This window comes from Aspergillus sydowii, assembly GCF_001890705.1.
Source record: "Aspergillus sydowii CBS 593.65 unplaced genomic scaffold ASPSYscaffold_2, whole genome shotgun sequence".
NCBI classification, from domain to species: domain Eukaryota; kingdom Fungi; phylum Ascomycota; class Eurotiomycetes; order Eurotiales; family Aspergillaceae; genus Aspergillus; species Aspergillus sydowii.
Genome location: NW_024467860.1, coordinates 2,453,227 through 2,479,307, shown reverse-complemented (window position 1 = coordinate 2,479,307; position 26,081 = coordinate 2,453,227). Strand labels below are relative to the sequence as shown.

General features: G+C 49.9%; 12 protein-coding genes across 12 annotated transcripts; 7 read left to right on the top strand and 5 right to left on the bottom strand.

Moving 5' to 3' along the window:
• Window positions 1-474: 474 nt before the first annotated feature.
• ASPSYDRAFT_1168120 (uncharacterized protein) lies at window positions 475-3,503 on the top strand (the record flags this gene model as incomplete). The annotated part of the gene is made up of 3 exons (XM_040840202.1): window positions 475-2,355; window positions 2,383-2,644; window positions 2,706-3,503. The coding sequence occupies 3 exons, from the start codon at window positions 475-477 to the stop codon at window positions 3,428-3,430; spliced, it is 2,868 nt and encodes a 955-aa protein (XP_040706431.1). The 3' UTR covers window positions 3,431-3,503.
• Window positions 3,504-4,215: 712 nt separating this feature from the next.
• Window positions 4,216-7,123, bottom strand: ASPSYDRAFT_41297 (uncharacterized protein). The gene is made up of 3 exons (XM_040846248.1): window positions 5,547-7,123; window positions 5,216-5,480; window positions 4,216-5,115 (listed from the first exon to the last, which is right to left on the bottom strand). The coding sequence occupies exons 1-3, from the start codon at window positions 6,793-6,795 to the stop codon at window positions 4,683-4,685; spliced, it is 1,947 nt and encodes a 648-aa protein (XP_040706430.1). The 5' UTR covers window positions 6,796-7,123; the 3' UTR covers window positions 4,216-4,682.
• A 903-nt stretch (window positions 7,124-8,026) lies between these two features.
• ASPSYDRAFT_86301 (uncharacterized protein) lies at window positions 8,027-8,607 on the bottom strand (the record flags this gene model as incomplete). Its single annotated transcript, XM_040851638.1, has 2 exons — window positions 8,027-8,202; window positions 8,271-8,607. 2 exons carry the CDS (start codon window positions 8,605-8,607, stop codon window positions 8,027-8,029), a joined length of 513 nt encoding a protein of 170 aa, XP_040706429.1.
• A 1,108-nt stretch (window positions 8,608-9,715) lies between these two features.
• Window positions 9,716-10,831, top strand: ASPSYDRAFT_86300 (wax synthase family protein; the record flags this gene model as incomplete). The annotated part of the gene is made up of 1 exon (XM_040851637.1): window positions 9,716-10,831. The coding sequence occupies one exon, from the start codon at window positions 9,716-9,718 to the stop codon at window positions 10,829-10,831; it is 1,116 nt and encodes a 371-aa protein (XP_040706428.1).
• Window positions 10,832-10,922: 91 nt separating this feature from the next.
• Window positions 10,923-11,430, bottom strand: ASPSYDRAFT_109552 (S24/S26 family peptidase; the record flags this gene model as incomplete). Its single annotated transcript, XM_040839900.1, has 2 exons — window positions 10,923-11,079; window positions 11,144-11,430. Coding segments are annotated over 2 exons (444 nt in total), but the record flags the coding sequence as incomplete, so codon positions are not given.
• Window positions 11,431-12,569: 1,139 nt separating this feature from the next.
• ASPSYDRAFT_28250 (uncharacterized protein) lies at window positions 12,570-13,325 on the top strand (the record flags this gene model as incomplete). Its single annotated transcript, XM_040844491.1, has 1 exon — window positions 12,570-13,325. The coding sequence occupies one exon, from the start codon at window positions 12,570-12,572 to the stop codon at window positions 13,323-13,325; it is 756 nt and encodes a 251-aa protein (XP_040706426.1).
• Window positions 13,326-14,855: 1,530 nt separating this feature from the next.
• Window positions 14,856-16,352, top strand: ASPSYDRAFT_76414 (uncharacterized protein; the record flags this gene model as incomplete). The annotated part of the gene is made up of 5 exons (XM_040850853.1): window positions 14,856-14,907; window positions 14,955-15,040; window positions 15,091-15,299; window positions 15,346-16,094; window positions 16,136-16,352. The coding sequence occupies 5 exons, from the start codon at window positions 14,856-14,858 to the stop codon at window positions 16,165-16,167; spliced, it is 1,128 nt and encodes a 375-aa protein (XP_040706425.1). The 3' UTR covers window positions 16,168-16,352.
• A 458-nt stretch (window positions 16,353-16,810) lies between these two features.
• ASPSYDRAFT_196420 (uncharacterized protein) lies at window positions 16,811-17,946 on the top strand (the record flags this gene model as incomplete). The annotated part of the gene is made up of 4 exons (XM_040843732.1): window positions 16,811-17,189; window positions 17,250-17,422; window positions 17,479-17,713; window positions 17,771-17,946. The coding sequence occupies 4 exons, from the start codon at window positions 16,811-16,813 to the stop codon at window positions 17,944-17,946; spliced, it is 963 nt and encodes a 320-aa protein (XP_040706424.1).
• A 367-nt stretch (window positions 17,947-18,313) lies between these two features.
• Window positions 18,314-19,692, top strand: ASPSYDRAFT_55441 (zinc-binding dehydrogenase; the record flags this gene model as incomplete). The annotated part of the gene is made up of 6 exons (XM_040849038.1): window positions 18,314-18,385; window positions 18,438-18,507; window positions 18,555-18,625; window positions 18,678-18,743; window positions 18,794-19,373; window positions 19,430-19,692. 6 exons carry the CDS (start codon window positions 18,314-18,316, stop codon window positions 19,690-19,692), a joined length of 1,122 nt encoding a protein of 373 aa, XP_040706423.1.
• A 190-nt stretch (window positions 19,693-19,882) lies between these two features.
• Window positions 19,883-21,090, bottom strand: ASPSYDRAFT_196418 (MBL fold metallo-hydrolase; the record flags this gene model as incomplete). The annotated part of the gene is made up of 3 exons (XM_040843731.1): window positions 19,883-20,498; window positions 20,549-20,689; window positions 20,741-21,090. The coding sequence occupies 3 exons, from the start codon at window positions 21,088-21,090 to the stop codon at window positions 19,883-19,885; spliced, it is 1,107 nt and encodes a 368-aa protein (XP_040706422.1).
• Window positions 21,091-21,464: 374 nt separating this feature from the next.
• On the top strand, window positions 21,465-23,272 carry ASPSYDRAFT_86293 (uncharacterized protein; the record flags this gene model as incomplete). The annotated part of the gene is made up of 7 exons (XM_040851636.1): window positions 21,465-21,601; window positions 21,653-21,734; window positions 21,795-22,073; window positions 22,126-22,166; window positions 22,216-22,928; window positions 22,981-23,189; window positions 23,246-23,272. The coding sequence occupies 7 exons, from the start codon at window positions 21,465-21,467 to the stop codon at window positions 23,270-23,272; spliced, it is 1,488 nt and encodes a 495-aa protein (XP_040706421.1).
• Window positions 23,273-23,707: 435 nt separating this feature from the next.
• ASPSYDRAFT_196416 (flavin-containing monooxygenase) lies at window positions 23,708-25,694 on the bottom strand (the record flags this gene model as incomplete). The annotated part of the gene is made up of 5 exons (XM_040843730.1): window positions 23,708-24,319; window positions 24,371-24,626; window positions 24,682-25,042; window positions 25,103-25,344; window positions 25,392-25,694. 5 exons carry the CDS (start codon window positions 25,692-25,694, stop codon window positions 23,709-23,711), a joined length of 1,773 nt encoding a protein of 590 aa, XP_040706420.1.
• Window positions 25,695-26,081: the final 387 nt, after the last annotated feature.

Sequence of the window (26,081 nt, the reverse complement as noted above, 5' to 3'; positions counted from 1 at the left end):
TTGGAGTTCTTAGGTCTCTTTTTGTAAATCTTTCTCGTCGGATCGTAGAGAAGCTGTAAGGTTTATAGGGAATGTAGTCACCATAGTATGCGCTTTTAGATCTGTATATATCAAGTCGATCCGTTAAGCAAGTTATTGACCAGCTGGACATTCTGAAGCCCGCACATAACAGCAGCCTTGCTCCACCCTTGCGTACACCCAGCCGCCAGCCTCCCCTCAAAGAGCCGAGCCGTTTGGGCTTCGGGTCTGGCGGGTATTTATAGGTTGACACTGCGCAAGGGGATGTCGCCCCCACGACGCTAATGCATGGTGACTGCGGCGCCAGGGCGGACCTCGACCTCTATTCGTGACCATTGGAGGATGAGGGGAACTCAGGGGGCCAGTGAAGTGCTTCCCCCTTCATAAATTAAAGACAGCCTTGGTCCTTCTGCTGCTAGAGATCTCACACCACTTTCACACCTATCTTCTTGAAATATGCCTCCTACAAGCGAAGATGAAGCTCTACGCCAATTGCAACAGGAGCAATCCAAGCTGCTGGATATCATCGACGAACTGCGCGCCGTCGGTGTGGGCGGACTCGTGGAACTGCCTCAGCTGATTGTCTGCGGCAATCAGTCCAGCGGCAAGAGCTCTGTTCTCGAAGCTATTTCTCGCGTGCGGTTCCCCGCGAAAAGCAACGTCTGCACGCGCTTCGCAACCGAAGTGATCCTGCGACGCAGCGCAGTGTCAAAGATCAAGATCTCAATCGAGCCTGGGTCTTCGAGCTGGTTCAATGTAGAACGAGCAAACCGCATTCGCAGCTTCACTCATGAAGAGTACACCGACGGAGATGATCTACCCAATCTGATTGAAAGAGCGAAGGAGTATATGGGGATTACCGAGGCCGAGAACTCTGGATTCAGCGATGATACCTTGAAAATCGAGATTTCGGGGCCAGACAAGCCAGAGCTTACCCTTGTTGACTTGCCTGGTTTGTATTACTCGACCAGCCAGCAGCAGGGCAAAGAAGGGATTGCTATCACTCGCAATTTGACTGAGAAGTACATGAAGAACACCCGGAGTATCATCCTGGCTGTGATAAGCGCCAAAGCAGACTACCATCTGCAAAAGGTTTTGAATATTAGTGAGAGATACGACCCTGAGCGCGAGCGAACACTCGGCATCATTACCCAGCCTGATATTCTGGAGGCAGGCTCAGAAGAGGAAGATTCGTACTTGGCCTTCCTGAGAAACGAGAAGACGCATCTGCAGCTGGGATGGCATGCACTAAGGAATCGGTCATTCGAGACGAGAAACGCATCAGACAATGATCGTGACCAGCAAGAGAAGGAATTCTTTAACAAGAGCAGGTGGTGCACAATATCGCGAGAATCCGTTGGAGTCGATAGTCTACGTCGTCGCCTCAGCAGCATTCTCCTGAAGCATATCCAGCGCAACCTGCCGGATTTGATTTCCGACATCAGACAAAAGATATCCGTTCGAGAACAGACGCTATCAAAGCTAGGGCCCTCTCGGACAACCCTTCCGCAGCAAAGAGGGTTCCTACTGAACATAAGCAGCGCTTTCGAGCGGGTTATGACCCAGGCTTTGAGCGGGATGTATGCCGATGAATTCTTTGGCGGAATGGGCGAGACGACGAGCTCGGACGACGACAATCGACTACTCCGGGCCACAATACGGCGTTTGAACGACTTCNTTTCGGAAGCGATGACCCTTCGGGGAAACCGACGCATTATTGTTGAATCGAATAGTTTTGAAGCTACTCGGCCTATGTCCTCTTTCGGAAACCCGTACATGGTCGGCTGGACTCCAGTCTACATCCAGCGCAAGAAATTAGAAGAAGAATCCACCGAACTTGCTCGCCGGAATCGTGGGGTTGAACTCCCGGGTGTCGCTAATCAGCTGCTGGTTGGGAGATTGTTTCGCGATCAGTCAAAGCCGTGGGAGGAAGTCGCTCGCAACCACCTAGTCAAGACTTGGGACGCAGCGAGATATTTCGTTTATGAACTTCTGCAGCATCTGGCGGACGAGCACACTTCCTCTCTGCTCGCCGGCTCCGTGCTTGAAGTAGAATTGGAGAAGATGAGAGAAGGACTTCTGGGCAAGCTTGATGAACTTACTCTGTATAACAAGACTGGTCATCCACTTCCTCTGGGAACAGCTTTCTTGAAAGAGATTCAGAAGGCCCGAAGCGATCGCTTACTGCAATCCTTAAAGTCAAAGCTATCATCCACAGATCGATCGGCTACCTCGTTTTCGATGATGGCTATTGAACATAGCATTTCTGATATGGAGAAATCGCACAACGAGTTTGCTGCTGCGGATATTGTCGACCAGATGCAAGCGTACTATGACGTGAGGACTGCTGATAGCATACATTAGGTGGCTGTTATCACATTTATCAACAACGTGGCAACCCTCGCCATTGAAAACTGCCTTGTTCAACCGCTGCAGCGAATGTTCACCAGCCACGTCATCAGCAATATGGACGATAAGCAGATTCAGGAACTTGCTGCGGAGCCTTCCTACGTCAGTGAGGAGCGCGAGCGTCTGGGCAAAGAACTCAAAAGGCTACAGGCTGGTTTGCGAACCTTCAACGTCTATCGTCCCATGACCCTCCCTTCTAGAAATAAGGCCGTATTTGGTACACCTCGCTCGCAAACCTATGGAACTATATGACGGTACGAAGGCTAACACATGAGTAGATACGATACCAAAAAACCCCTCTACAACAGCAGGCCTAAATAAATCTTCGCATGCCGCCGTCCCCGCCACGGCAGCCCAAATGGCAAACAGGAAGATCAACTCCAAGCCTAGCACAATACAGACACCAGAGCCAAGGTCTACACCGACATTCCCTTTAGCGATGTTCAGTAATGGCCCCAGTACCGGCCCTACGAGTGAGACCCGGAACGCCCGCAGAGAAGGCTCACCTGGGATTCCTGGTACTAATGTTACGGAAGACGACCAGAGGGAGTCAAAGCCGAGTCTGCCATTAGTAGATCAAAATCAACACCGGCTGAGTCCTAGGCCTGAGTCATCGAATCTCAGTGCTGAGACGACCACTGGCAGCGAAGAGGCCGTTCTTCCAAAAGGCTTTGGTCGCTTTAGTCCTGCAGGCAGTACAAATGGGTCTGACTCTAATACTAGCGGCGGCTTTGGCGGCTTTGGTTCTCGGCCAGGTACTACAGGAAGTGGCTCGGGCTTCAGCGCGTTTGGTTCTCCAGCCAGCAATCATAGAAGCGAATTTGCTTCTCGGGCTAATACAGGTCAAAGTCCTCTTGGGGGAGGATTTAGGTCTGGCTCTACTACCTCAGTTCCTCTCGCTAATGGAAAGAGAGCCATAATTAAACTCCCCAAGGGAACAGAGACAAGCCCTGGTGAGTCTGAAATTCCGTTATCCCCAAGCACAAAAAGCATATCCTGGTAAGCCTCTATTTCCCATGCCATATTCAGAAGTAGCTTACTTCGTGCTTTATAAATGCCCCATGCTTAATCCATTGACTCCTTCTATATGCACTGAGCGGGGCTGACATACTCTGATCTGCGAAACAGGAGACCGCGTGTAGAACAGGATGTATCGCCATCCAGCACGGGCGATATGTATTATTTCCAGCACATTTCCTGCGCCAGCCCATTTTGGAACTACTCATGTGAGGTATGTCTGTCACTCCCTTTAATTCTCTATGGGACTGGAGCACTGAGCGCACAGGAACTCCGGGTTGCAGATTATGCCCGCGGTGATCGGCTTGTAGTAAAGGCTTAGATAGATATAGACATCATCGTCATTTCTAAGATTCTCCTCCGACGGGTTTATAAAAGAAGATGCCGTATCTGCATGGAGGTGTTGAATGTTAACCCAGCTTCGTTAAGAAATAGGAATTCATTCTCGTCTCTTATAGATCGCTCTATACTTCTGCCAATCTTTGGATCACTCCATCCTATAAGTTACAAACCTTAATACCCGCCTATCTTACTGATATAAATTAAATATTAGCTGTGTTCAAAGATCAGCGCGCGTAGTCGTATGACACAGCCACAAAAAAAAATGCTACCTAGAACAGTAGAAGGTATGTGGCTAACTAAAGTATTAATCAAGGCACTAACTTATTATGAACTGCTGCCTGAGGCAGAGCTAAAGAGAGGACACCGACAGAGAGTATAACTGTAATATTTTATGAACGTACACTCCCTCAAGCTTATATAAGATAAGGTATTTGCTAGTATTATAGTATTACCACGAGCTGAAAGTACACCGGACCTTTCCTCACACCTAACATCTTCGTAATTTAGCTAACCTAAATCGTCTCTGAAGACCTCTTACTTCCCATTCCCGTGCATGTCAATACAATTCACATCTCTTCAAAATGTTATATTTCTCCCCCTGTGTTCAGTATTATAGCTCTGGCTGACTTTATAGCAGGGTCTCGTATATCTCCAAAGCGTATGAATTGTTGCGATCCCTTCGGGAGACCGAAAGCAAGCAAAGACATACCTGCTGGACCAGATAAACCGGCTCTTTCCTGGCTCCGGAGCCCATGAAAGATACGAAATCAGTCGGTTGCACAAAAAAAACAATTAGAAACTGGGGGCCGGTGAGATTGACGCGGAAAATGACCGCTTTAAGACCAGAAACGGCCGCCTTTCCACCCGTGACATAAGAAGAGTCCACACCCAGATATCTACTTGTTATCCTGTCTAGCCCGCGGTAGATCGAAAATGGATGGTGGGAGTGGCGGAGGCGGAGGCGGACGCTGCGCCTTTGCCAACCTGTCTGCAGCCATCCAAGGATCTTCCCTTTCCACAACCAAGTGCTGGATAGTGATCCGCGTGGACAAAGTCCGCAGCCAATCCACGATATGCCCTAAAAGATCATACTGCGTTTGAGCTCGTTCAGCGAAGTCGCGGTACCACTCCTCGCGAGCCCCTTTCTTTCCGCACTCGAAGATGGAGATGAATTGCACAGGCAGTGGCAGTGGCAGTGGCTGCTCTTGCAAGCTCTGCTGGGGTGGAGACTTGTAGTCATAGTCATTGAGCAGCCATCCTTGGCACCGGGGCATGAAAGCAGACCAAGGACTGTAGAGAGATCCGACGACCTGTGTTTGACGGGTGGTTCTATTTCAATCAATCAATATTGGCATGCTATGTTAGTAATCAGAATTTGGCCAATTTGCCCAAGAGATGGGTATATTTGTGAGAGAAACTTGTAACATACGCTTGGTAATTGGAGAAGGCGTATCCGAATGAGCGTTGGTCCGTTTCGTTCGGAGATACGTCGAAAATGACAATGTCTATGAAGTGAGGGACACTTGGGAAGGGGGACAAACCGGTAGTTCGGCGGTGGGATAGGCCCTGGATTGCATCCCCGCATGCATCCTTGAATTCGTCGATGTACTGTTGGAGTTGCGTTCGGACTTTTGCTTCTGCTTCTGCTTCTGCTTCGGGCCTCTGGCGTTTCGAGTGTTCAGAATGTTCAAGAGCTTGCAGCAGGACAAATCGTGTTAGGTACCGTCTTTTTGTTGAAGACGCCCCGAGACATGACATACCTATGAACAATGAGAATGAGATCAGGTTACCCTCTCCCTCTCCTTCTCCCTCTCCCTCATTCTCCTGGCTTCTCCCCCAGAAAATCCGGGAACAGCCCCCCATCCCCCAGAGTTTCCGACGAAGCTCCTCGAATGCACCACCCGCCCCCACTGCAGGATGCCCGCTCTGAGCGCGAAAAGAAATCCAGTCCATTGTGGGTTTCCCGCTGTACCCAAGTGACTGGGGCAGATGGTGTTGGGAGATTTTCCCCATGGGGTACCAAGAACCAGCGGGGCCACCGGCGATGCGCTGAGGGGGAGTTTGTCTCGCCTGGCGCATGGATTGCAGATGGCATTGATCCTGGCCTTGCGAGAATTTTTGTTCGTCGAGATTGTATTCGCGCTTCACGTGTGACTGAGATACTGGGTGGTTGGTGCTAAACTGCCCATTCACAGAGACCGGCGAGGGGGAGGGGGTTGAGAGGCCTCGCGTTTCCATAGAAGCCCCGGAAGATGCGTGGACTTGCCTGAGCTGGCGCGTGTAAACCGAGACTACCTCCGCCGTATCTTCCACAAGTTGTGCGATTCGGATCCGGAGATTGTGGTCATTGGCTTGTCGCCGGTGCCGGTGCCCGTCTTGGGAATCTGGCTTCCAGAAGAGCATTCCGACAAAATACCGGTCTTCAGAAGCCTGATCTGTCTCGAGCCATTCCCCGCAACAATATAGCAAGTCCGACTTGAGATTGACAGAAGTATTGCTCAGAAAGGGAGCGAAAACCGTGTCCCACTTGGATTTGAAACCATGCTTTTGGTTATCTTGATCATCGGAGAGCCCGAACCGGAAAGATGCCAGCTCCAGGAGACTGTCCGATATGGGAAGATTAACAGGGAGGACGGACTGAATGCAACGGTTGGAAACGCTTTCGACATAACCGAGCATCATGCTGAAGCCCAGGGACGATTGGAAGCGTTTCCAACTATGACCGCTGTCCCACTGGATTAGAACGATTATCTGTTGATGCGGCGACGTGTGGTCGACTGGGGCCCAGTACATCCCTTGAAACCCGGGGACTGTTGAGACAAACTCTAGCGACTTTTGCCATAGTGCGTGTGCCCGCTGCGATGGCTCTGCGACGTTGACGCCCGGGTGATAGGTGAACTGGAGAATACTGAGGACTGGATCCGCGGGCAGATGGTCGGCTAAGGCTTCTTTCGAATTGTACGCGATGTTTTTGAGGCGGGGTGTGATAGCGACATGAGTGTTGAACATGTTGAGGTTGAGATTGACTCATGTGAAATTGCTATCTATAAATCAATTGACGGTTTTGGTTGAGGTAGTCTGATACCAACTGTCGTAATGGGTGAATTGTCTGTACAGGCCACCGCCAGGAGTGAAACTTAACCGTTCAGTTCCTTCGGTGCTTCGACCCACTGCGGACTTTGATCTGGCGGGGCTGGCAAACTCTTCCTTTCAACGGCTTGGATAGGCACTCTGTTTGATGCCATCGATTTCACATGTCTCATCGCCTGTTTACATGGGTTTGCAAGGCAATTAGGGGGCAGGAAATTCGAATTATGAACCAGCAGCTCAAATCGCGCACGTGTTATAAGATACTTCAGACATAACATGGATCCAGTGTATAAAGATCAAGGGGACTTACAGAAAATAAAGAAGAAGAAAAAAAGGATACATTTGTCTTTTCTATTAATAAATTTAAATTGTTAATTTATATATAAATTTCTATTTATAAATTATTTATATCGATCATACAGGTGGATCACCCCGGTTATACAAAGATGTAAGTTAATAGATCATCTTGGCCCCTCTTCGGCGAAGGTTTCTCTTGTCCGATTGGGTTGTCGAGAATTTGATAATATCGTTGAGGGTGACCCTCGGAGGTGCGGTGAGCGCTAGGGCTAATCTCACCTACACTCACTTAAAAGCAGCAACACTCTTAAGGCTCGTTCAACTTCTAACCGCATTGATAATATCGCTTAAGTACGGATAAGTGGACGGGAAGCCCTGTTTTCCACACCCTGTGGTTATATATACTGGCGGAAACCAGACAGTAGAATATATAGTTATATATAAAATAAATAAGGTAGTCTTGGGAAGTTTCTTATGATCAGGTCTTTACATCTCTATCACTATTAATTAGATTAAGTATTATAGACAAGGACTGTCCGTGTTTAACATGAGCATCCATGGTGGAGCAATCAGGGACGGGAGATATCAGTCATACGGAGGATGGCTCACAGCCTAGGGGCAGGCAGGAGAAGGGTTTTAATGCAAAAGAATGAAGAGTGTTGTATGTGTCTTATGTACAAACATAATTTCAATGGGATTCAGTACGGACAAACTGACGAGATTCACTAGTGTCAGTTGTCCTATGCATGAATATTGAAAAACCTTGTCCTCTAGATCATCAACAGCCTGATATCACCAACCACCAAAATACTAACAGCACAGACCAGGAAACGGCGCGAACATCTCCGACGCTCTAGAGGTTCTTCAGTTCCTCAAAAGTGGACTGCATCTGCGAATACTGGTCCGAGTCCAGGTTGTTGTACAGCAGACATGCAGAGCCACAGGGAGTCGCCACGGGGCCCTCTACGTCGCCGGTGATGACATTACTCAGAACCATGCACTGAGAGGTCAGACCGTCAATTTGGACACCTGAAAGGAAGAGATAGAGGAGTTAGCCTGATTCAACTAAGCAGGGTGTTGTTCTCTAGTTTGCTCACCGTTGTTCTCAACAGGACCGGTCACCGTCACACTGACTGCCGGGTCCATCAAGCTGTCCACGCACTGATCAAAATTGTGCTGGGGGACTCCCTCGGGCGCCTCGACCTGGACGGCACGGCCATTTAGATCGAAGCTTCTCTTACTGTCGGATCCAACTGCCGCCCCGGCAATCGCACCACCGAAGCTGGCTGCCGCGGAGCCGACCTGCGCGACGGTCATGGCCACAGCATCCCCGATAAGAGGGCCAGCAATGAACGGGCACTGGATCGGCTGGCCCAACAGGTAGACAGCCACGGCGGCGCCGAGGCCTTTGGCTTTCAGGGACAAGGGTGCCATATTTAGAGGTGAAGTGTTTGTAATCTGAGTTGGAAAAGAAGTTGTTATGTGTTATTGAGGATGAGGATGGAAAGCACTAGGTGTAGGTCAAGGCGGACAGGACAGGCTCTTTATACCCATCTTCAAGGAGCCCATGGCGTAATGAATGGCCCGTAGCCCTTGACGTTGATATCTCGCACAACCTTCCATGACCGCGGGAAAAGGACCAGTGTATCCATTACAATGCATGACCTGACATATATCCCGCTCGTCTATGGCCGCGGATTGAGGCGAAGCGGGCGCCCAGTCCCTGAACATGAAGCACGACTTGGAGAAGCCAAGTAACTACATCAAAAGGATTGCCAGCATCGTGATCCTACCTGAAGATCTGTCTATCCAGGGAAATGGGGGCGGTTTCTTCGGGTTCTTTACGGGATGTAATGAATCAGACTGGCTCGTTTAGACAATCGTGTTGCACGATTCATTCAGCATATTGTTTTCTCGGCATGTGTCGGCGTGCATACATTGCAGTTGTGGCAAATGGAATCGGTACTACTGGACAGATTGGCTGACTTGCAGTGGAGCGCTGCCCCCGGAAAACAGGATATCTGCATTGGAGATATCTTGGACAGAGTAGGCCATTGTTAGATGAACCTTGGAAGTCCCAGTAACAGCCACTCTGTGGGGAAGCCGGAGTAGACGCAGTAGAATGGCAGAGTTTGGCCCCCAACATGGTGGGTTGATTACAGGGGCCGGGACTTTACACCTCCAGCTCCCTAGGATTCTCAGGGAAGGTAGGGACTACTATTGACAAGAGATGGGTCCGCGCTTGTTATTGCAAGATAACAAAATAATAGGCAAACAGAAAAATTGAAACGCTCGCGGAGTGGTCAAATAGGCCAGGGCGGGTTAGGGCAAATCTTGAGTTAGATATGCCGATGCTGTGGAGAGGCAATGTTTCGAATAAGGGTAATAATCCATAGCTCACAAACTAACATGCGCCCAGTTTGCGAAATACACGCAAGTCTGGACTTAAGGATAGGATACTTTCCTATACCTACTTACCCTACCTGCCAATTCCCCATTTTTCTGCTGTCAAACCCTTGAAAATTGTCGCACTTTACAAGCGATGGAGCTCTTGTCACTCGCGCCATTGTTCTACTTCCTCATAGCAAGCTTGCTCACCATAACCGGTCTTAAAAGATGCCGACAAACCCGCGTCCTGCTACTGGGGCCCATCTGGCTATTCTCGCTAATGGCATTGGCCTCATCCCATAGGCTGGCTTGGATGGCTGGGGCTGATAGCATTTTCGCAAGCCTGGTGGTCTTCTATTTGCTCTACTCGCCAAAGGCGCTTGTCTTTGATCAGCATACTGTTACTCCGGAGCTGAACGATGCCTTTGGCTGGAGTTTCGTCGACTGTTATCGGGTATGGAACAATCCTCGACAACTGCCATTACGATTACAGCACGAAAGAAAGGCTCCCAACACTCCCTCCAAGTCTCGAGTCATTTTCTGCCTCAGTCAGTCAATCAAAGCAGCGGGGCTGTGGACATTCGAGTACTTGATTTTTCAAAAGGTCCTCATGTATGCCCTCTGGCCAGTGACTATCAGCGACTTCGCGCCTGAAATGGAAAGCCCATTGTTTCACCGGCTATCGCAGCATGAAATCCGAATCCGCTCGATCATTTCCCTCCAGTGGATCTGGCGGGCCTACTTTTTCCTAGAGTTTTATCATTCGCTCTTGGCCATCGTTTTTGTGGGTATTCTGCGCTTCGATTCTCCGGGAGAGTGGCCGCCTCTCTTCGGGAGCCCGCTGGAAGCGTATACCATCAGAGGGTTTTGGGGCCGCTTCTGGCATCAATTGACGGTTCCTACGTACGTGTTTTATGCGCGGCTTGCCTCGAGGCAAATAGTGCCAGCAGGCTCGCTCTGGGGGAAGGTACTAACCGCACTGCTTGTGTTCACGATATCCGGACTCTCGCACTCGTTGGTTGGGTGGGCGTTGGGTGACACTGCGCTATGTAGGGACATTCTATTCTTTGAGATGTGTTTCCTCGCCGCTGCGGGCGAGACGGCGGTGTCCAAGATAAGAGTGAAGGAACCGAGCATCTTCAGACGGACTTTTTCGCCAGTGTTTCGCAGGGTGGCAGGCATGGTGTGGGTATTTGCATTCTTTTTCTGCGCGGTTCCCACGTGGGTATATCCGAAGACCTACCACTATCTATTGAACCCGGAAGGATGAGTTTAATATGTACATATGAGACTTTCTTAGATACACAAACGAGTCAGGCTGTGCCAATACCCCGAAATAACATGGTTGGGAGGCGAGCGAATTCCTGCAGGGCAATGACAACCCATCCGATGAAGGGTACATACCCTCTGACAAAACCGAGGACCTGGCGGCGGTCCAAGAAGCCCTGGTTGCCCGAATACATGACCGTATCGTCGATGTGGTTATTGTCCCCCTTGGTCAACATCAGCTGCTGGCTGCTACGGCATTCGAAATCAGCACAGTGGAACAAAGCAAAGTTACTTAGTTTTGTAAAGTCCTTACGGGTTGTTTTGATGGTCATGCGCATATGTCACCCGGTGCACCCTATGGACCATTGGGAACGCGCTCCCAGGTAACCAACAAACAGGCAAATCGCCTATTGCAGCATCCTGATGGTGGTTGGAGACAAACAAGACGTCCCCCGGGGCAAATGCGGGAAGCATCGACTCAGTGGTGACCACCATCATTGGGTATGGTGTCCCGGTGCAAAGGCAAATGGCCTTCCAGGCCATGAAGCAGCTGGCAATGAGCTGGGCTGCGCCGAGGACCACGTTCAGAGTAGTTCGCATTCTTCGTCATTGCAGGAGGATGTTGGCTCAAGGGTCTTTAGGTATTATTACTAGGGGTACCTCAGTAACTCCGGCGCACGGATGGCGGGGACTGACCCACAGTCACAGCCACGTTTGCGGAACTGCTGCAGATCGAAGGAGCCGGGCGTAAAACCCTGAAATCAGGGGAGGGTGCCGCATGCATACCAAGACAATGGATTAAGCCGAGTTGCTCGAGAGAACAATCAAGCAAGACATCCTTGATCCCGGTACCCTTTTCTGGCGGCAAGTACATCCTTCCTTAGCTTACACCTGCGCCTTCAATTCCATTTACAAAGTAACATTAACTTCAGGCTCATCTGTGACATTTGAAAGATTTGAGGGTGATGTATCCATGCCTCCTCCAGGGCAATGCTGGGCTCCAGGCGGACCACCTCGGATAGGCCATTGTTCGACGAGGTTACAATAGTGTTGGAGATCCACCCGATTGTAAACTTGCAGGTGGGGTGTAATTTGGGGTTTTAACTATAGGTGGGACTATTATAATGGCCCCCAAATGGCTGTTGAAGGATTTTAGGACGGCCCTTGCAGATTATCCAGATTATCTGTTACAACGAGCATACCGCGGGAGTTGAGGGACGCACTGGTTGCTACGTGGTCATCAACACTGTGGTGTAATATAGGTGAAATTACGTAGACTACTCCGTAAAAGGGAATGTAAATTGCCTCCAGGGCGATGCTTTCAATTGCTTGTGGTCTCAGTGTCCTGCCATCCGCGATCTACTACTATCTTTGCTGCCATTTCTCTAGCAGTGTACATATACTCCGTAATCAGGGCCAAGGAACTGATACAGAAACGATCGAGGTGATTTAAATAACTTCATCGCGTAAGTTGCCTTTTTTTGAAAAAGGTCTTGGAAAGTGCGGGATTTGATGACTAGTAAAGAATGCTTTGCCCAGTATTTTTTGGCCCCAGGATCAGATGCACCAAGTTATCCCTAGCTCTTACAGGACCATTTGGCACCATAATGCCACCGGATACTGGACCGGCAAACGTCATAAGTGGCGGGGTTACTAGAGCATGCATATTATGTGATGTACATCAATATCTACCTTCTCCCTCGTCTTCCCGGCTCTTCTCAACCCGAGTCGAGTCCATCATGGCCACACACCAGGATAGCAAAACCCTGTCATCATCGCATTCTCACTATGGCCCGCTTTCATTTCCCTCAACCATGAGCGTCCACGGCCAATGGACAAAATGGAAATCCATGAACCTCTGCGGCGCCCATGCCAAAGACCGCCTATGCCTGATCGAAATGCAAACAGGTTACAGTGGCAAGCCCCCGCTGGGGATGAGAACTGGGTTTCTTCTGCGCGATGGGATGAGCCCCAAGGACCCCCTGCTTGCTGCCGCGGGCGATGAGGTGCCGGGCCTTCATGCTTTTAACCCTGATGGTATCATCTTCTTGCGTGGCTCCCAATCACCCGTTGACGACCTCAAGTGCATGGATATGGGGATGAAAACCGAGCTCATGAGCGCTGAGCCTGGCGTGGACAATTATGTCGCCTTCCGCTTCGCGATTGAGGTGGGAGAGGAGCTGCGGCGGGAGGAGTTCGCATGGAGGAGGGTCAAGGAGGGTAAGAGAAACGGCTACAAATTAATTCAAGTCTCATCCCAATCCGACGGCGGTTGCGATAATGCTGAGCCCGTCGCCTTTCTTGAATGGCGGACAGTCTGGTCTAGCCTGACGCATGCGTTTACACTACAGTTGGCGGATGGCCAGGCTGGGGCGTTGGGAGAACGCTGGACTCTTATGGTTGTAGCTACGGCAATCAGGCTCTATACGTTGTATATCAAGGGAAGAACGAACAGAGCTGTCGTCGGTATTGGGAAGGGCACATTTGGAAGGTGATTTTTACTTTTCTTATTATCATGGTTGTTTCTCTAATGTATGAGGTCTGCAACTGCTGTCAGTTATTCCAGAAATTATTTTACATACACCAATGGCCTTCTCACTGCTAATACGATTTCAAATCAACATCCTTGCTGTCGCTCTCTATTGACTATGACGTTTAGTTATAGCTGAGAGATGTTTTATACCTGCAGATACCAAAAATATGGCTAATACAGGTCTAAGCTTGTGACGCCATATCTTTAAAGATATCAGTTAACTTGAATCAGTAACATCCAGTACCACGTTCTTTTTCTGTCTCTTTCGAATATTTATTATCTATTTCTATTACTTAAACCTTACATTTAGCTAGTCTAGTTGAATATATTTTACTTGCGTAGTATAGCTAGTCAACTACAATCAATACTGCTTTGCTTCATCGACATCGTTTAGTAGTTGCCAGATCCTTGGCATTTTCCGGTGCGTTACAGAATGTGAGGAAGGAGACTAGATAAGACTAGATAAAGGGTTTGCTACTAGATTTACAGCGATCGTTCAAGATTCTTTGGGTATAGGTTGGTATATGGAGCCTACCTTTCCACCTGCTTCCATGTTATTTGTTGTATTCTATCCTTCACCATAAAAGCTTCTTAGTACATATAAACCTCCTTAAATACAGATCTGCGCATGGGGATCTTGGGCTTGTCGCAGAGCCATTTCAGCACATTCCCGCCTCGTCCCGAAATATATATAATATGGTGAGCACGTGCCAATGGCGCAACAACGACCAGCGGCTGAATTCCGTTTTGCGTAGTGCCGGCGGGAAGAATATAGATAATGAAGGTAAACGTAACCAAGGTTTTTATAGTTTTCCAAACCATGGATCACTTATCTGGGAACTCTTGCTTTTAACTGGATACCGGCCTTTCTGTTCAAGTGAGTCTAGACTCTCCAGATCGTGGATGTTTCCTTGGCTGGTCCAATTTGCTTGCCCTGACATGGCTTCCCACGCCACAACTAGATTACGACAAGACGCTAGTCCGCTACACCAAAACCTCTGCAAGGCTTGTGGCTAGCCAGCTATCTCCAACAGATTACTCCTGCAGGTATTGGCGTAAATTCCGAGATTTGCCCCTGCTGTCCTTCTCGAATCTCGCGTGCCAAGCTTCTTCCTCAGCCTCCATGCTTCCATTCCATGGTTCGAGGCTAAATGTAAAACATAGATCCCGTCCGATATCGGCACAGCCACGTTGTTCCACGTTTTCTGCACACGAGGCCCTCCACGTCGCTTATTGTTCCTCGATTGACTGGATCGCCCTATCAAATTGGTCTTGGCAATGGGACTCTGAATACGTCGGGGTTGCCATTGGATGCTAGTCTACTCAGGGTAACAAATTAAAAACGATTTGTGCACTGCCCAGATTTTCTGTATCTGGTATCCCCACAAGGCGCCTCGTATGTCTTGCAGCCATGATGGCGATATTTTAAAAGACGAGGTTCCCTGTTGTCGGAAGTCCGGCGTGCGTAATATCGATATCGACGGCTGCGAGGATGGTCAATGCTGCGGAAGCGTGGGCGTGGGTGGGCGTGGTCCTGGCCGTAGGTACGTTTAATGCCCATGAAGATTGAATCCGATTGACTTTGAAACAGCCATGTTGCGCTATGTCTCCAGGACGCTCCAGCTGGGTGGTTTTCGGAGCTTGCAGCTAGAAGACCTCGCAATGGCAGTGACGGTGGTGAGTTTGCTGGCTGGGATAGACGCCATTATACTAAAGTTGCGTTCTAGACATTTTACATACTTCTCACCGTCTTTCTGATCCAAGTCGACAAACATGGCACGAATGGAGTCCCCCCGAGTGAATTCGATAACCTGGATCCGGCGACATTCGCAGACCGCATCATTGGCAGCAAAATGGTCGTTGCGGTCGAGCAGTTCTGGCTGGTTGTCGTCTGGGGATGCAAGCTGTGTCTCCTCTTGCTCTACTCGACCATGACGTGAGATATCCCCATTCATCTAACTATCCTGGCTGACCATCTTCAGATCCGGCCTCTGGCAACACCGTTTCGTCAAGATCATCGGCGGCATCTGCATCTCGTCCTTCGTCCTCATCGAAATCCTCTTCTTCGCCGTCTGGTGCCGCCCTTTCTCGGCCTACTGGTCCGTCCCAGCCAAAAGCCAACAGTGCTCCGTCTACACAAACCACGTCATCATCACCCTGGCCTTCAACGTATCTACCGACATCATGATCATGGCCATCCCGCTGCCGCTGCTCATCCGCGCCAAACTCTCCCTCTCCCGGAAAATCGTCCTCTGCGCCGTCTTCTCCCTGGGAACCTTCGTCATCCTCTGCTCCATCCTCTCAAAGGTCTACTCCATCTCCAAGCCCTACGGCATGGAATGGCTCGACTGGTACGTCCGCGAGGCCGCAACCGCCGTCATCGTCGCCAATATCCCGCAGACCTGGACGCTGTGCCGTCGTCTGTTTCACTGGAATTCCTTCCTCCACCACTCCTCCTACAATAATACCCACGGCCGCAGCCGCAACAAGTATTCCACCGGCAGCCGTCTGTACAGTTCGACCACCCGGCTCTCGCGGTTTCGGCGCGGCGAGGGCAGTGCGTACAAGTCGCAGCTGCGGTCGACGGTGGATGATGCGGGCGGGTCGGGAGAGGGCTTTGCACACGAGCAGCGTCTGGAGATCTGGGCGCATCGCCAGTTTGATGTTACGAATGAGGAGGTGGCGGTGGATGAGCGGCGGAGTGAGAGTGGCAGTGGGAGTCTCAGTCTGAGTAGTCATAACAGTCTGGATTTTGACGGTGTGGGGACACAGTCACGGCCGACGAGGACGACGGTGACGGTTAAACAGCCGGCAGATTGATGATAACTAGAGAGGGGTGTGATGTCATTCTTCTCTATGATGATTGATACATATAGCTTCTGGATATATGATTCATACTTGGACGCGGAGTTTACCTTCCTGTCGGAATCAACTGTACTAAATAGAATAATGATGATATGGGCAGGGAAATATCAATATACCTTTATTGCCGATGTCTTTATATAATTACCGGTATTTAGTTCTTTCCATGAATTTCTCAGAAAGCCTTCAAAGTGGTTGACGGGCAGTACGAACTACCTCTTTCGTAGTCCTTGTCGGACTGACCGATTCCTCGCCCTTTTGCAACACTACGCACATTTTTTTCGAGAGAACAAGAAGTCTTCAATTGGTCGTAATTAAAGTTCGCTGCCGAAATGCCGGGGAGACCATCACGGCTGTGCTGCATCGGCTGTCCTCTTGCGGAAAGCCGGCTTGGTCAGTATTATGCTATTATTCCTTAATGACTTTTCTCCTCTTCTCGGTTCGGGGAGTACCGTCTCTGCGGTGGTGGGGTGTGGCAGGCATGCATCCTAGACACGTTTCGTTTAATTATATGCATATATATATATCCACACTCAACTTTGGCTCGGACTGGAATCACGATCTCCATACTATCGATAACCAACAATGCCCCTTCCCAGATACACATATACCGGTCCCATCGACCACACCGTAGCCCCGGACCTATCGAAGGCCAGGGGGAAATCCGTCGTCATCACAGGCGGCGCAAATGGCATGGGCGAAGCGATGGTGCGGGCCTTCTGCGCCGCTGGGGCTTTTGTGACCTTCGGCGACCTTCATCCGCGCGGAGCAGAGCTAGCAAAGGAGCTCAATGCAGCTGGAGAGGAGAAGGCTGCATTCGTGAAGTGCGATATCAGGGAGTGGGACGAGCTGATCAAGCTGTTTGAGATGGCGAAATCCAAGAGTCCGCATAACAGCGTCGACGTTGTTATTGCGAATGCGGGGATCTCGAGGAGTTCGGGGGATAGTTTGTGGAATCTTGATGGTGAGTTTATGCATCTAACACTATTTGAATTATTGGAACGACAGGCATTGATTAGGAAAGACCCCCTTGGACCGCCGACAAAGCCCAATCTTAACATCGTAAGGGTCAATATGGATGGCACATTTTATACATGGAAGCTGGCGGTGCATTATTTCAGAAAGCAGCCGGACTCGGAGGAGAGGGACCGCTGTTTCATCATTACTGGGAGCATGGTTGCATACATCGATTCTCCTGTAAGTGGAGACTTTCGGAATTTTTTAACATTAGGGATACCTGCTAAGTGCATTAGGGAAACTGGGAATACACCGCGACAAAGCACGGCCTGCGAGGATTCATGAAGACCGCCCGCCGCAGCAGCTGGGAGCAGGGCATCAGGATCAACTACGTGGCTCCCCGCTGGATCAAGAGTGCCATTCGAACCAAGGAATACGAGAGCTGGCTTATCGAGAATGGAATCGAGTTTGGGGAGCAAGCTGATTGTGCTGGTGCCATGATGCGAATTGCTTGCGACAGGCAGATTAACGGTATGATTGATCTACTTACACATATCGCGACAGGACTAGGCTCATATTTGACTATAGGACGCTCTCTCATGATCACCCCGAGGACCAAATCTGAACAGGGTTTTGTGGACGTGGACAAGGAGGATTATTCGGACCCACGCGACGAATACTTCATCAAGAAGCAGGAGACGCAGTTACGGATTATCGAGGACAAATGGCGTGACGACTACAAAGTAAGGATATACAAAGATTAGCACAAGCATCACTGACTGGAGCAGAGGCAAGGCTTGAGCCGGAGAGATATGGGGATTCCGAATGGTGCGGGCCATTGATTCTTTTTATGCGTCAATATCAATCTAAATACAGTCCATCTGTATAATTCTAGACTATGCCTTTCAATCGGCTTTTTATAGCTCTGTATATCCGCGAAAAAGGCCGACAAACTTCGCACGTAGCCCGGCTGTCGGTAAAGACTCGTAATGTCTCAGCACGGCCTGTGACATAACAAGAAAGCCGAAGGGCCAGTTCCCTAAACTGTCATTAGTCTGATGGATAGTAGCGGAATATAAAGATGAAAGCCGTGGCACAGAGCATGACCGTAACTAGCATTCCACGTACATAATGTCTTCTATATCGAATCAAATCCCGTCATCCATGCACGCATGGAGAAAGCACAAGGGGAAAACCGAACCAGTGAGCCACTGAAGACCTACCTTTCAGTCTAAATGCCCTAATATTTCAACAGGTCTGGGAGGAAGTGCCAGTGCCACAAACCCCAGTCAGAGGTTTTCTGCTTCGGATGCTGGCCTCTGGCGGTCGGTAATATCGAAATACTGATTGACAATGCACTGACCATTTGCAGTGTGTCATAGCGATCATTCCCTGCTTACTACGGACAGTAAGCGGCCCTGGTTTGCGGACAAGTATATTCTGGTACTATGGTGCAACCATTAATACAGACAAGATTTCTTACTGTTTTCGGCAGGGGCACGAAGGATGCGGTGAGATTATTGAAGTCGGCGAGGCCGCTAGAGACTCTGGATTTAAGGTGGTGAGTCTGGTTACCGTAGGCTGCCCGATGTCTGAGAATAACCTTACTAGGGCGACCGAGTCGCCACCATCGCCGTCCCCGGCTGTGGCTCTGACGACTGCCTGGAGTGCTCTCGCGATCTTGCCCAGCTGTGTGAGAGGGCACACCATTCTGGAATTGGGCAGGATGGATTTTATGCACCATATGCCGCCGCCGATGTACGGGCAGTCGTGCCGGTTCCTGATGGTCTGGTTCCCGAACTTGTGGCATTTTCTAAAACTAAGCATTTATATACAGGTATTCCATCCAGCGTAGCAGCTGTATCGACAGACGCAGTCAAAACAAGCTATCATGCAGTCACCAGGCGGGCCAAGGTCAAGTCCGGACAGGTGGTGTTTCTGTTCGGTCTTGGGGGTCTCGGATTCAATGCCCTGCAAATTGTGCTGCATATCGGTGCGCGCGTCATTGTTTCTGATATCCGGCCGGAATTGCTAGATCAGGCATCGCGATTTGGAGTTCCCAGTGAGGATATCGTCCCCGCTGGCAAGTCGGTGCGTGACTTTGTTCGAGAAAGGGGGTTGCAAGGAAGAATTGATACCACTCTGGACTTTGTGGGCAAGCATCAGACTTTCCAGGATGCGCAGCATATCGGTAAGTTATTAGACGGGTCAAGCAAGATGTATCCGGTTACTTACTGGAGTTGTCAGTTCGTCGTGGGGGTAAATTATTGTGTGTTGGCACCCTGGACGAGGAGAATCGAGTCGACATGAAAATCGGAATCCAGAAGAGACTGAAAATCATTTTCTCGTATGGAGGACAGAAAAGGGACCTCGAGAATGTCTTGAGCCTAGTATCGAAGGGCGTTATCCAGCCGCAGGTCGAGACGGCCGATTTGAAGGATTTCCCTGAGGTGTTGCAGAACCTTTGTGAGGGCAAGGTAAAGGGGAGAGTTGCCCTAACAAGTACCTGACACCTCGAGTTCAAGATAGGATATGACCTGAATTACAATTATGGAACACTAGCACAGTACCTTTTTCAATCTATCCACATATACTGCCTGGTTCTGTCTGCTTGACGTACTTCTTCTGATCCACTCTACAGCACTTTACTACACAGGGAAGCATGAAAAATGCGGTCCAAAAATCTGTTTATTTTATAGCTTAATGGGTGCTCGTGTCTAGCTCGGTAAGGAGACCTTTGGCCCTCCAATACGGTTCCAGATCCCTAAAGAATGTCCACTTTACATCCTTTCCCCAACCCTTCTTCTTCCAGTCATTCAGACTGAGAGGAAAGTGATCAACAGTGTCTCGAACGGTAGCATCATGCGCGATGATGACAAAAATCTCCTCATTGCAGTCGAGCTCTTGCAACTGATCCCGAGTCTCCCTCGCCCGCGGCACATCATGTCCGAAACACATCTCATACAATGAATCAGTACTCTCCCGCCCTCTAGACTTCTGCAGCCCGTCAAAAACACCCCCTGGGCAAAAGGGAATGTCACCTTGCGGGCAGCACGGGTGCGGTGAAATTGAAGGTGGAACAGGCAGATACTGCGAGGGTCGAAAGATGCCAGCGTAGTGACAGATGTCCCCGCCCATGAGTATGAATGTTGGTGGATCAACGGTCGTGCGTGCCAGGCCGCATAGATGCCCAATTGCATGGCCAGGGCTGTCGAGGAGGTAGAACGACCCATCGCCAAAGTAATCTACTGCTGGAAACTTGCCAATGCGAAGAGCATGGGGACCGTCGAATCGAATCTCCTGCAACTTGCGACCTCTTCTGCCAGTCAGACCCAGCTCAGCCAATATAAGTAAAAAGTAACTTACGTATAGTCGCTTTCACGGATAGGAGACTTCGGGTTCGCCGGGTAGCCAGGGAGCATGGCATCTGAGAATCCGGATCCAACAATCAGGTCCGTTGATGGGGGGAAGCTTGACGGATCTCCTATATGATCCCAGTGCCAGTGACTCGCGAACGTCAGCGTCCTACTTCAAAACGAGACCGAATGACAAACCCACCTCCAGATGACAGCGTCGATATCTGTTCCCGGTATACCGCCCTCCTCTAAGATGTCGACGACGTTTTTTGTCACTTGAATGTCATAATTTGTTGTCGGAATGTAATCAGCAACGACAGGTGAATAATTCTGGTAATCCTTGCGAATGCCCAGGTCAAAGACAAGTTTCTCTCCCGAAGAATGCTCCAGAAGGAAGGTCAGAACGGGGGAGGGTTTTTTCTTCTCTACCCCCGGTACAGGGGGTTCCATGAATCTTTTGATTATGGCTGGTCCGAAATTGACAGCGTTGATCAGCTTCACGCTGATCGCCTCCTGCCCAGGCGGCACCTCGACAAATGGCCGACTACCCATGTTAACTTGAACACAAAACCTACGGGAGCCGAGCCCATGCAACAAGGTGTGGAGATATCATGTACCTTTATCAAGTCGATACAGCCCCGCTTTGGGGGTTTGCGTCCTTTCCCCAAACCCGGAGCTGACCGCGCTCTATCGGCAACCCTAATGCGGAAAGCCTAGTATAGCCGACACCCGCTGCCATGCTGCCATGTATTTCCCCGGATTCTGGATTTGTATCCACTCTCCCCAGAATTTAGCTTTTGTGGGCCGGCCCTACGAGTAGCTTTAGGATATGCTCTTGGTTCTTAGCCGGCTGTCAAGCTCGTTAAATTGATGATCAGTTGGGATGCCACTGTTCAATCCACTCTCTACGGTTCTAAGATCACATCATGTCTAATTCCGTTAAGCAACAAGCTTCAGTTCAGGAGGATATCCACGCCCCTCCTTCCGACGACTCGAATGAGAATGGAGGGATCCAGAAAGTTGACACCGTTCATGGCGACGAGGCCGTGAAGGTCCTTCTCGCGTATGATGGGGACCCTGACTAGACCCCGGAGGAAGAAAGCAGACTGTGCAGGAAAATCGACCTCAGACTACTGCCTGTCCTCTGCGTGACATATGCGTTTCTCTACGCGGACAAAGTCCTTCTCGGACAAGCTGTATGATTGACCCACCCCTGCCAGCCATGTAGACACAGACACAGACACTGACATTTGCAGGCTCTGTTTGGAATCAAGGAAGACCTGGGCTTGGACGCTGGGAATCGCTTCTCCATGGCGTCTTCCATATTCTATCTTGGATTCATCCTGGGGGCTTACCCGGTCATTCTCCTGGCGCAGCGGTTCCCGATTGAGCGGGTCGCATCTCTGGTTATCATGGTTTGGGGCATTACTTTGATTTTGACGCCTGCCTGTCACGACTTCCGCGGTGCATATGCACAGAGATTCTTTCTAGGGATGACTGAAGCTGGCGTCAGCCCCATGTTCATGATGATCGTTGTGAGCGCTCTCCATCTGTTGTTTGGCCTGTCCGGATACTGATATCTCGCAGGGTGGATGGTACAAAAAGGACGAACAGTCCTTAAGAATGGGGTTCGTCCCATCCTGACATGTTAGATTAGGTTCAGCTAACGATGCGCAGTGCCTGGTATTCATGCACAGGCTATGTATCCATGTTTTCCCCGCTTGTGAACTACGGGATTGGACATCTAAAAGGGCCCCTGAGGCCATGGTACTACATGTACTTCTTTGCCGGTGGGCTCACAATTATCTGGGGCGTACTCGTTTACATCCTCCTGCCCCCTGACCCCATCCGCGCAAGAGGGTTCAGCAAGCGACAACGATTTATCGCAGTTTCACGGATGAGGACGAACAACTCTGGCGTGCGCAATATGCATTTCAAGGCTAGCCAGGCAGTTGAGCTTCTCTTAGATGTCAAGTTCTGGCTTATTTTTCTCTTTGCATTCACCGGGATGTTTGCTAATGCGCCGATCTCGACATTCCAGCCCCTGATTATCAACAGGTTTGGGTATAACGAGCTCAACTCATTGCTTCTAATGATACCTGGGGGCTTCTATGCGGGCTCCATGATGCTAATAACAACATATCTCGCATATAAGTTTCCTGGCTGGCGAGCATACATCATTATCCTTTGTCAGATGGTGACGACGCTGGCAAGCCTGCTGCTCTGGCTTCTGCCCCGAACAGCACTTGGCGGATTACTTTTCGCCGTCTACGTGCTCCCAACAACCGGCTCCGCGTATGCCGTCATGATGGGTCTCTTTCTTGCAAATAATGCCGGGTATACCAAGCGCTCTCTAGCGTCATCGGGGTTGTACATCGGCTACTCCCTTGGTATGTTCGTCCGTCACATTGACCTTACATGACTACTTACTGAGCGCGGCAGGCAACTTTGCGGGACCCCAAGTCTTTAGACAGCAAGATGCACCCAAGTATGCCCTGGGATTCATCGTCGTAGTCATCACGGCGCTCGTTGCCGCACTCCTCGTATTGATTTATCGGATCATATGCGCAATTGAGAACAAACGTCGCGACAGAATGGGCACCACAGAAGACTTTGATCATGCCTTTGAGGATGACTTGACTGACAAGATGGTAAGTCCTGTTCAATGGCTGAGGGTTTTGGCAGATATATACTAACTCTATATCAGAATATGCAATTTCGGTATGTATTATGATGTATTAGGATGTGGACGGCCGACCTTCCACGTCCAGAGTACGTATTGGATGTCTTTACATGTAGTTTATTGGGAAGCAGAATTTTAGGTGAATTTATTGCTAGTAATTGCCTGTCACTAGGCCCGTACGGATTTACTTTCTTGGGTTTTCTCTCTCTCTCCTTTTCTTTTTTTCTTTTTTCTTTTTTTTTTTTTTTTTTCTTTCTCCAACTTGATATACTGTAACCATTAGTTGACTCCAGATACTGCCTGCAAGTGGTAATGAAGATATTGCGTCTGGTATGAGAGTCAGTAAATTTAACCGTACATGACGAATCAACGTATCCAAGCATGGTATTATTCTGTTTATACAATCAAGTTACTAAACTTGAATCGAATTCAATCGAGTATTCTGTTTATACTGCACTTGCCAAGAAAGAAAGATATTCCCAATAGCCTAATTTATCATCCAACTCTTATCCCCCCCAGCGTACTGCTTTGGCTCCTGGTCTGAAACCTCTACATACCATCCTAGATCGGCATCCTCTTGCATCTCCCACTCTGTGAATCCACAACCCAAGAACCGAAACGGATTGCCGGAGTTATACACGATCTCATAGTGCTCAGACCGGATCTCGCTTAACATGCGGCGAAACAGTACCGCACTTCCAGCAAACAGATGAGTGACTCGCCCATCCACCGTGCCTCGCTTGTACCAGCTACTACAGGACCCGGACCACACGAGCGTCTTGTGAACTTCGTCTTGGTATTTCCCAAACGCGTGCACGGATGATGCTTTCGGAACCATGTATTTGATGTCCTCTGTCGCGATCTTTTTGATCATCTTGACGAAATAGTCACCTGTCCAGTTCAGAGACTCGACTAGTGACCCATGCCCGCAGAGGCAGTTGGGCCCGGCCATCGTGAAGTAGTTGGGGAAATCGTCTGTTCCGACGGAGAGGTAGGACGTCGGCTCGTCCTTCCATTTCTCAGCCAGGTTTACCCCATTTTGGCCTACGAGGGGATAGCGTGGGCACTTGGACACGTCGAAGCCGGTGGCGCAGATTACTGAAAGTATTAGAAGAAGAAGCTGAGATATATCATGGTTGAATCACTTACCGACGTCGCACTCGAACTCCTGACCGTCAGCCGTGACAACGCCTTTCTCACTCACGCTTGTGATCGGGCTCGACGTCAGACTGCAATTCGGCTTCGAAAATGACTCGAGATATCCCGGCCCTGGAGTTACACGCCGACACCCAATCTCCCACTTTGGAATAAGCTGTCGACACAATTCAGGATCGTGGTTGAGCTTCTCAGCCATCTGCGCGGATGCACGCCGCACCGTCTCTTCGTTTGCCTCTCCCTTGATGAACTATACGATGTCTCTGTCAGGCCCGGACACAGATTGAGGAATCAATCACACATACCAGACGGAATGCCTTGTTCACACGGTGGATCATACCCTTTCGATACTCCCGGTGCTGCACAGGATCCCGGAACCGCTCCTTCTCCTCCTCGAGGTACGCCGGGTTGGTATCGTCCGTTTCGCGTCCAAGATGCTTCGACGGGGGTACTCGATAGTACACCCAGGCTGGCCCCCGGATGAAATTCCGAACAGTGGTCCCGGGCAACTTGGCCATTTGCGGGACGACCTGAATCCCAGAGGAACCGTTGCCAATCACGGCTATTCGTTTGTTCGAATAGTCAAAGTCGTGGTCCCACCTCGCTGAGTGGGTAACATGGCCTTTAAAGTCGGAAAGCCCTGGGACCTTGGGCCAGGATGGATTACTAGGCTTTAGTTAGTCGTTGTTTGTGTATTCAGTGGCAGCATGAATGGCAAGCGCATACACCAGGTTACCCTGACTTGAAATCAGGATATCGCAATACTCGTCACGTCGTTGCCCGGCATGTTCGACAGTAACTTTCCATTTCCCGCTCTCCCCTTGCCAATACGCCCCGACGACTTGCGTGTTCAATTGGACATCACGAGTAAGGTTCCACTTTTCGGCTGTTCGTTTGATATAATCATGAATCGCCTCGCCGCTTGAGTAGAAATGTGGCCATTCTGGGTTCGGATCGAATGGGAACGCCTGTTGGTCAGATTGGATAGGTATATAACACGCTGTCCGTCACTTACATAGATATGGGAAGGTACATCACATTGCACTCCAGGGTACGTGTTAACCAGCCAAGTCCCTCCTATATCACTCCGGCCTTCTAAAATTGTATGGTCGACAAAGTCCTGCAGTTCCGGGAAGCGATGCTGGAACTTGTGCGCAATCAGTAGCCCCGAAAACCCAGCGCCAATGGTGATGATACGCAGTTTGCGAGGATTCAAAGCGTATTGAGGATTAAACGGGACCGAGTGGGCTTTGTACTCGTCGTCACGCCTGGCCTTGAGGTCGTCACCTGCCTGGATCGTTGTCGTCGGATGTGGCATTCTCGCTGCGCTCTTGGTGCTGCCTGTAGGAATACAGTGCGTCACTGGCGCTGGACGGGTTGGGCTTATGACGGATGGAGCCATTTCGCAAATCATATGAATCAGCTTAGACTGTTTGCGAGTTTGGAAGGGCTCTGATGAGAAATTGCCATTCAAGCAGTTATAAGGATATTGAACTTCTTCCCAGGAGCAGGCATGCGGGACATACGTGGGATAACCGTCAAGGTCGCAGGATACGACACAGTTCTGCCGGAGTTAGGGTTGTGCTTCCAGTATAGTTGCGGGTAACCCGTTTTGGAAATCCCGTCGTCCCGGCCGTCACGGCTCTCGGCGGTTGAATCCCGCTACTGAGAAGAGCAAGCTGTGATCATCGCTGCGCTCTTAACG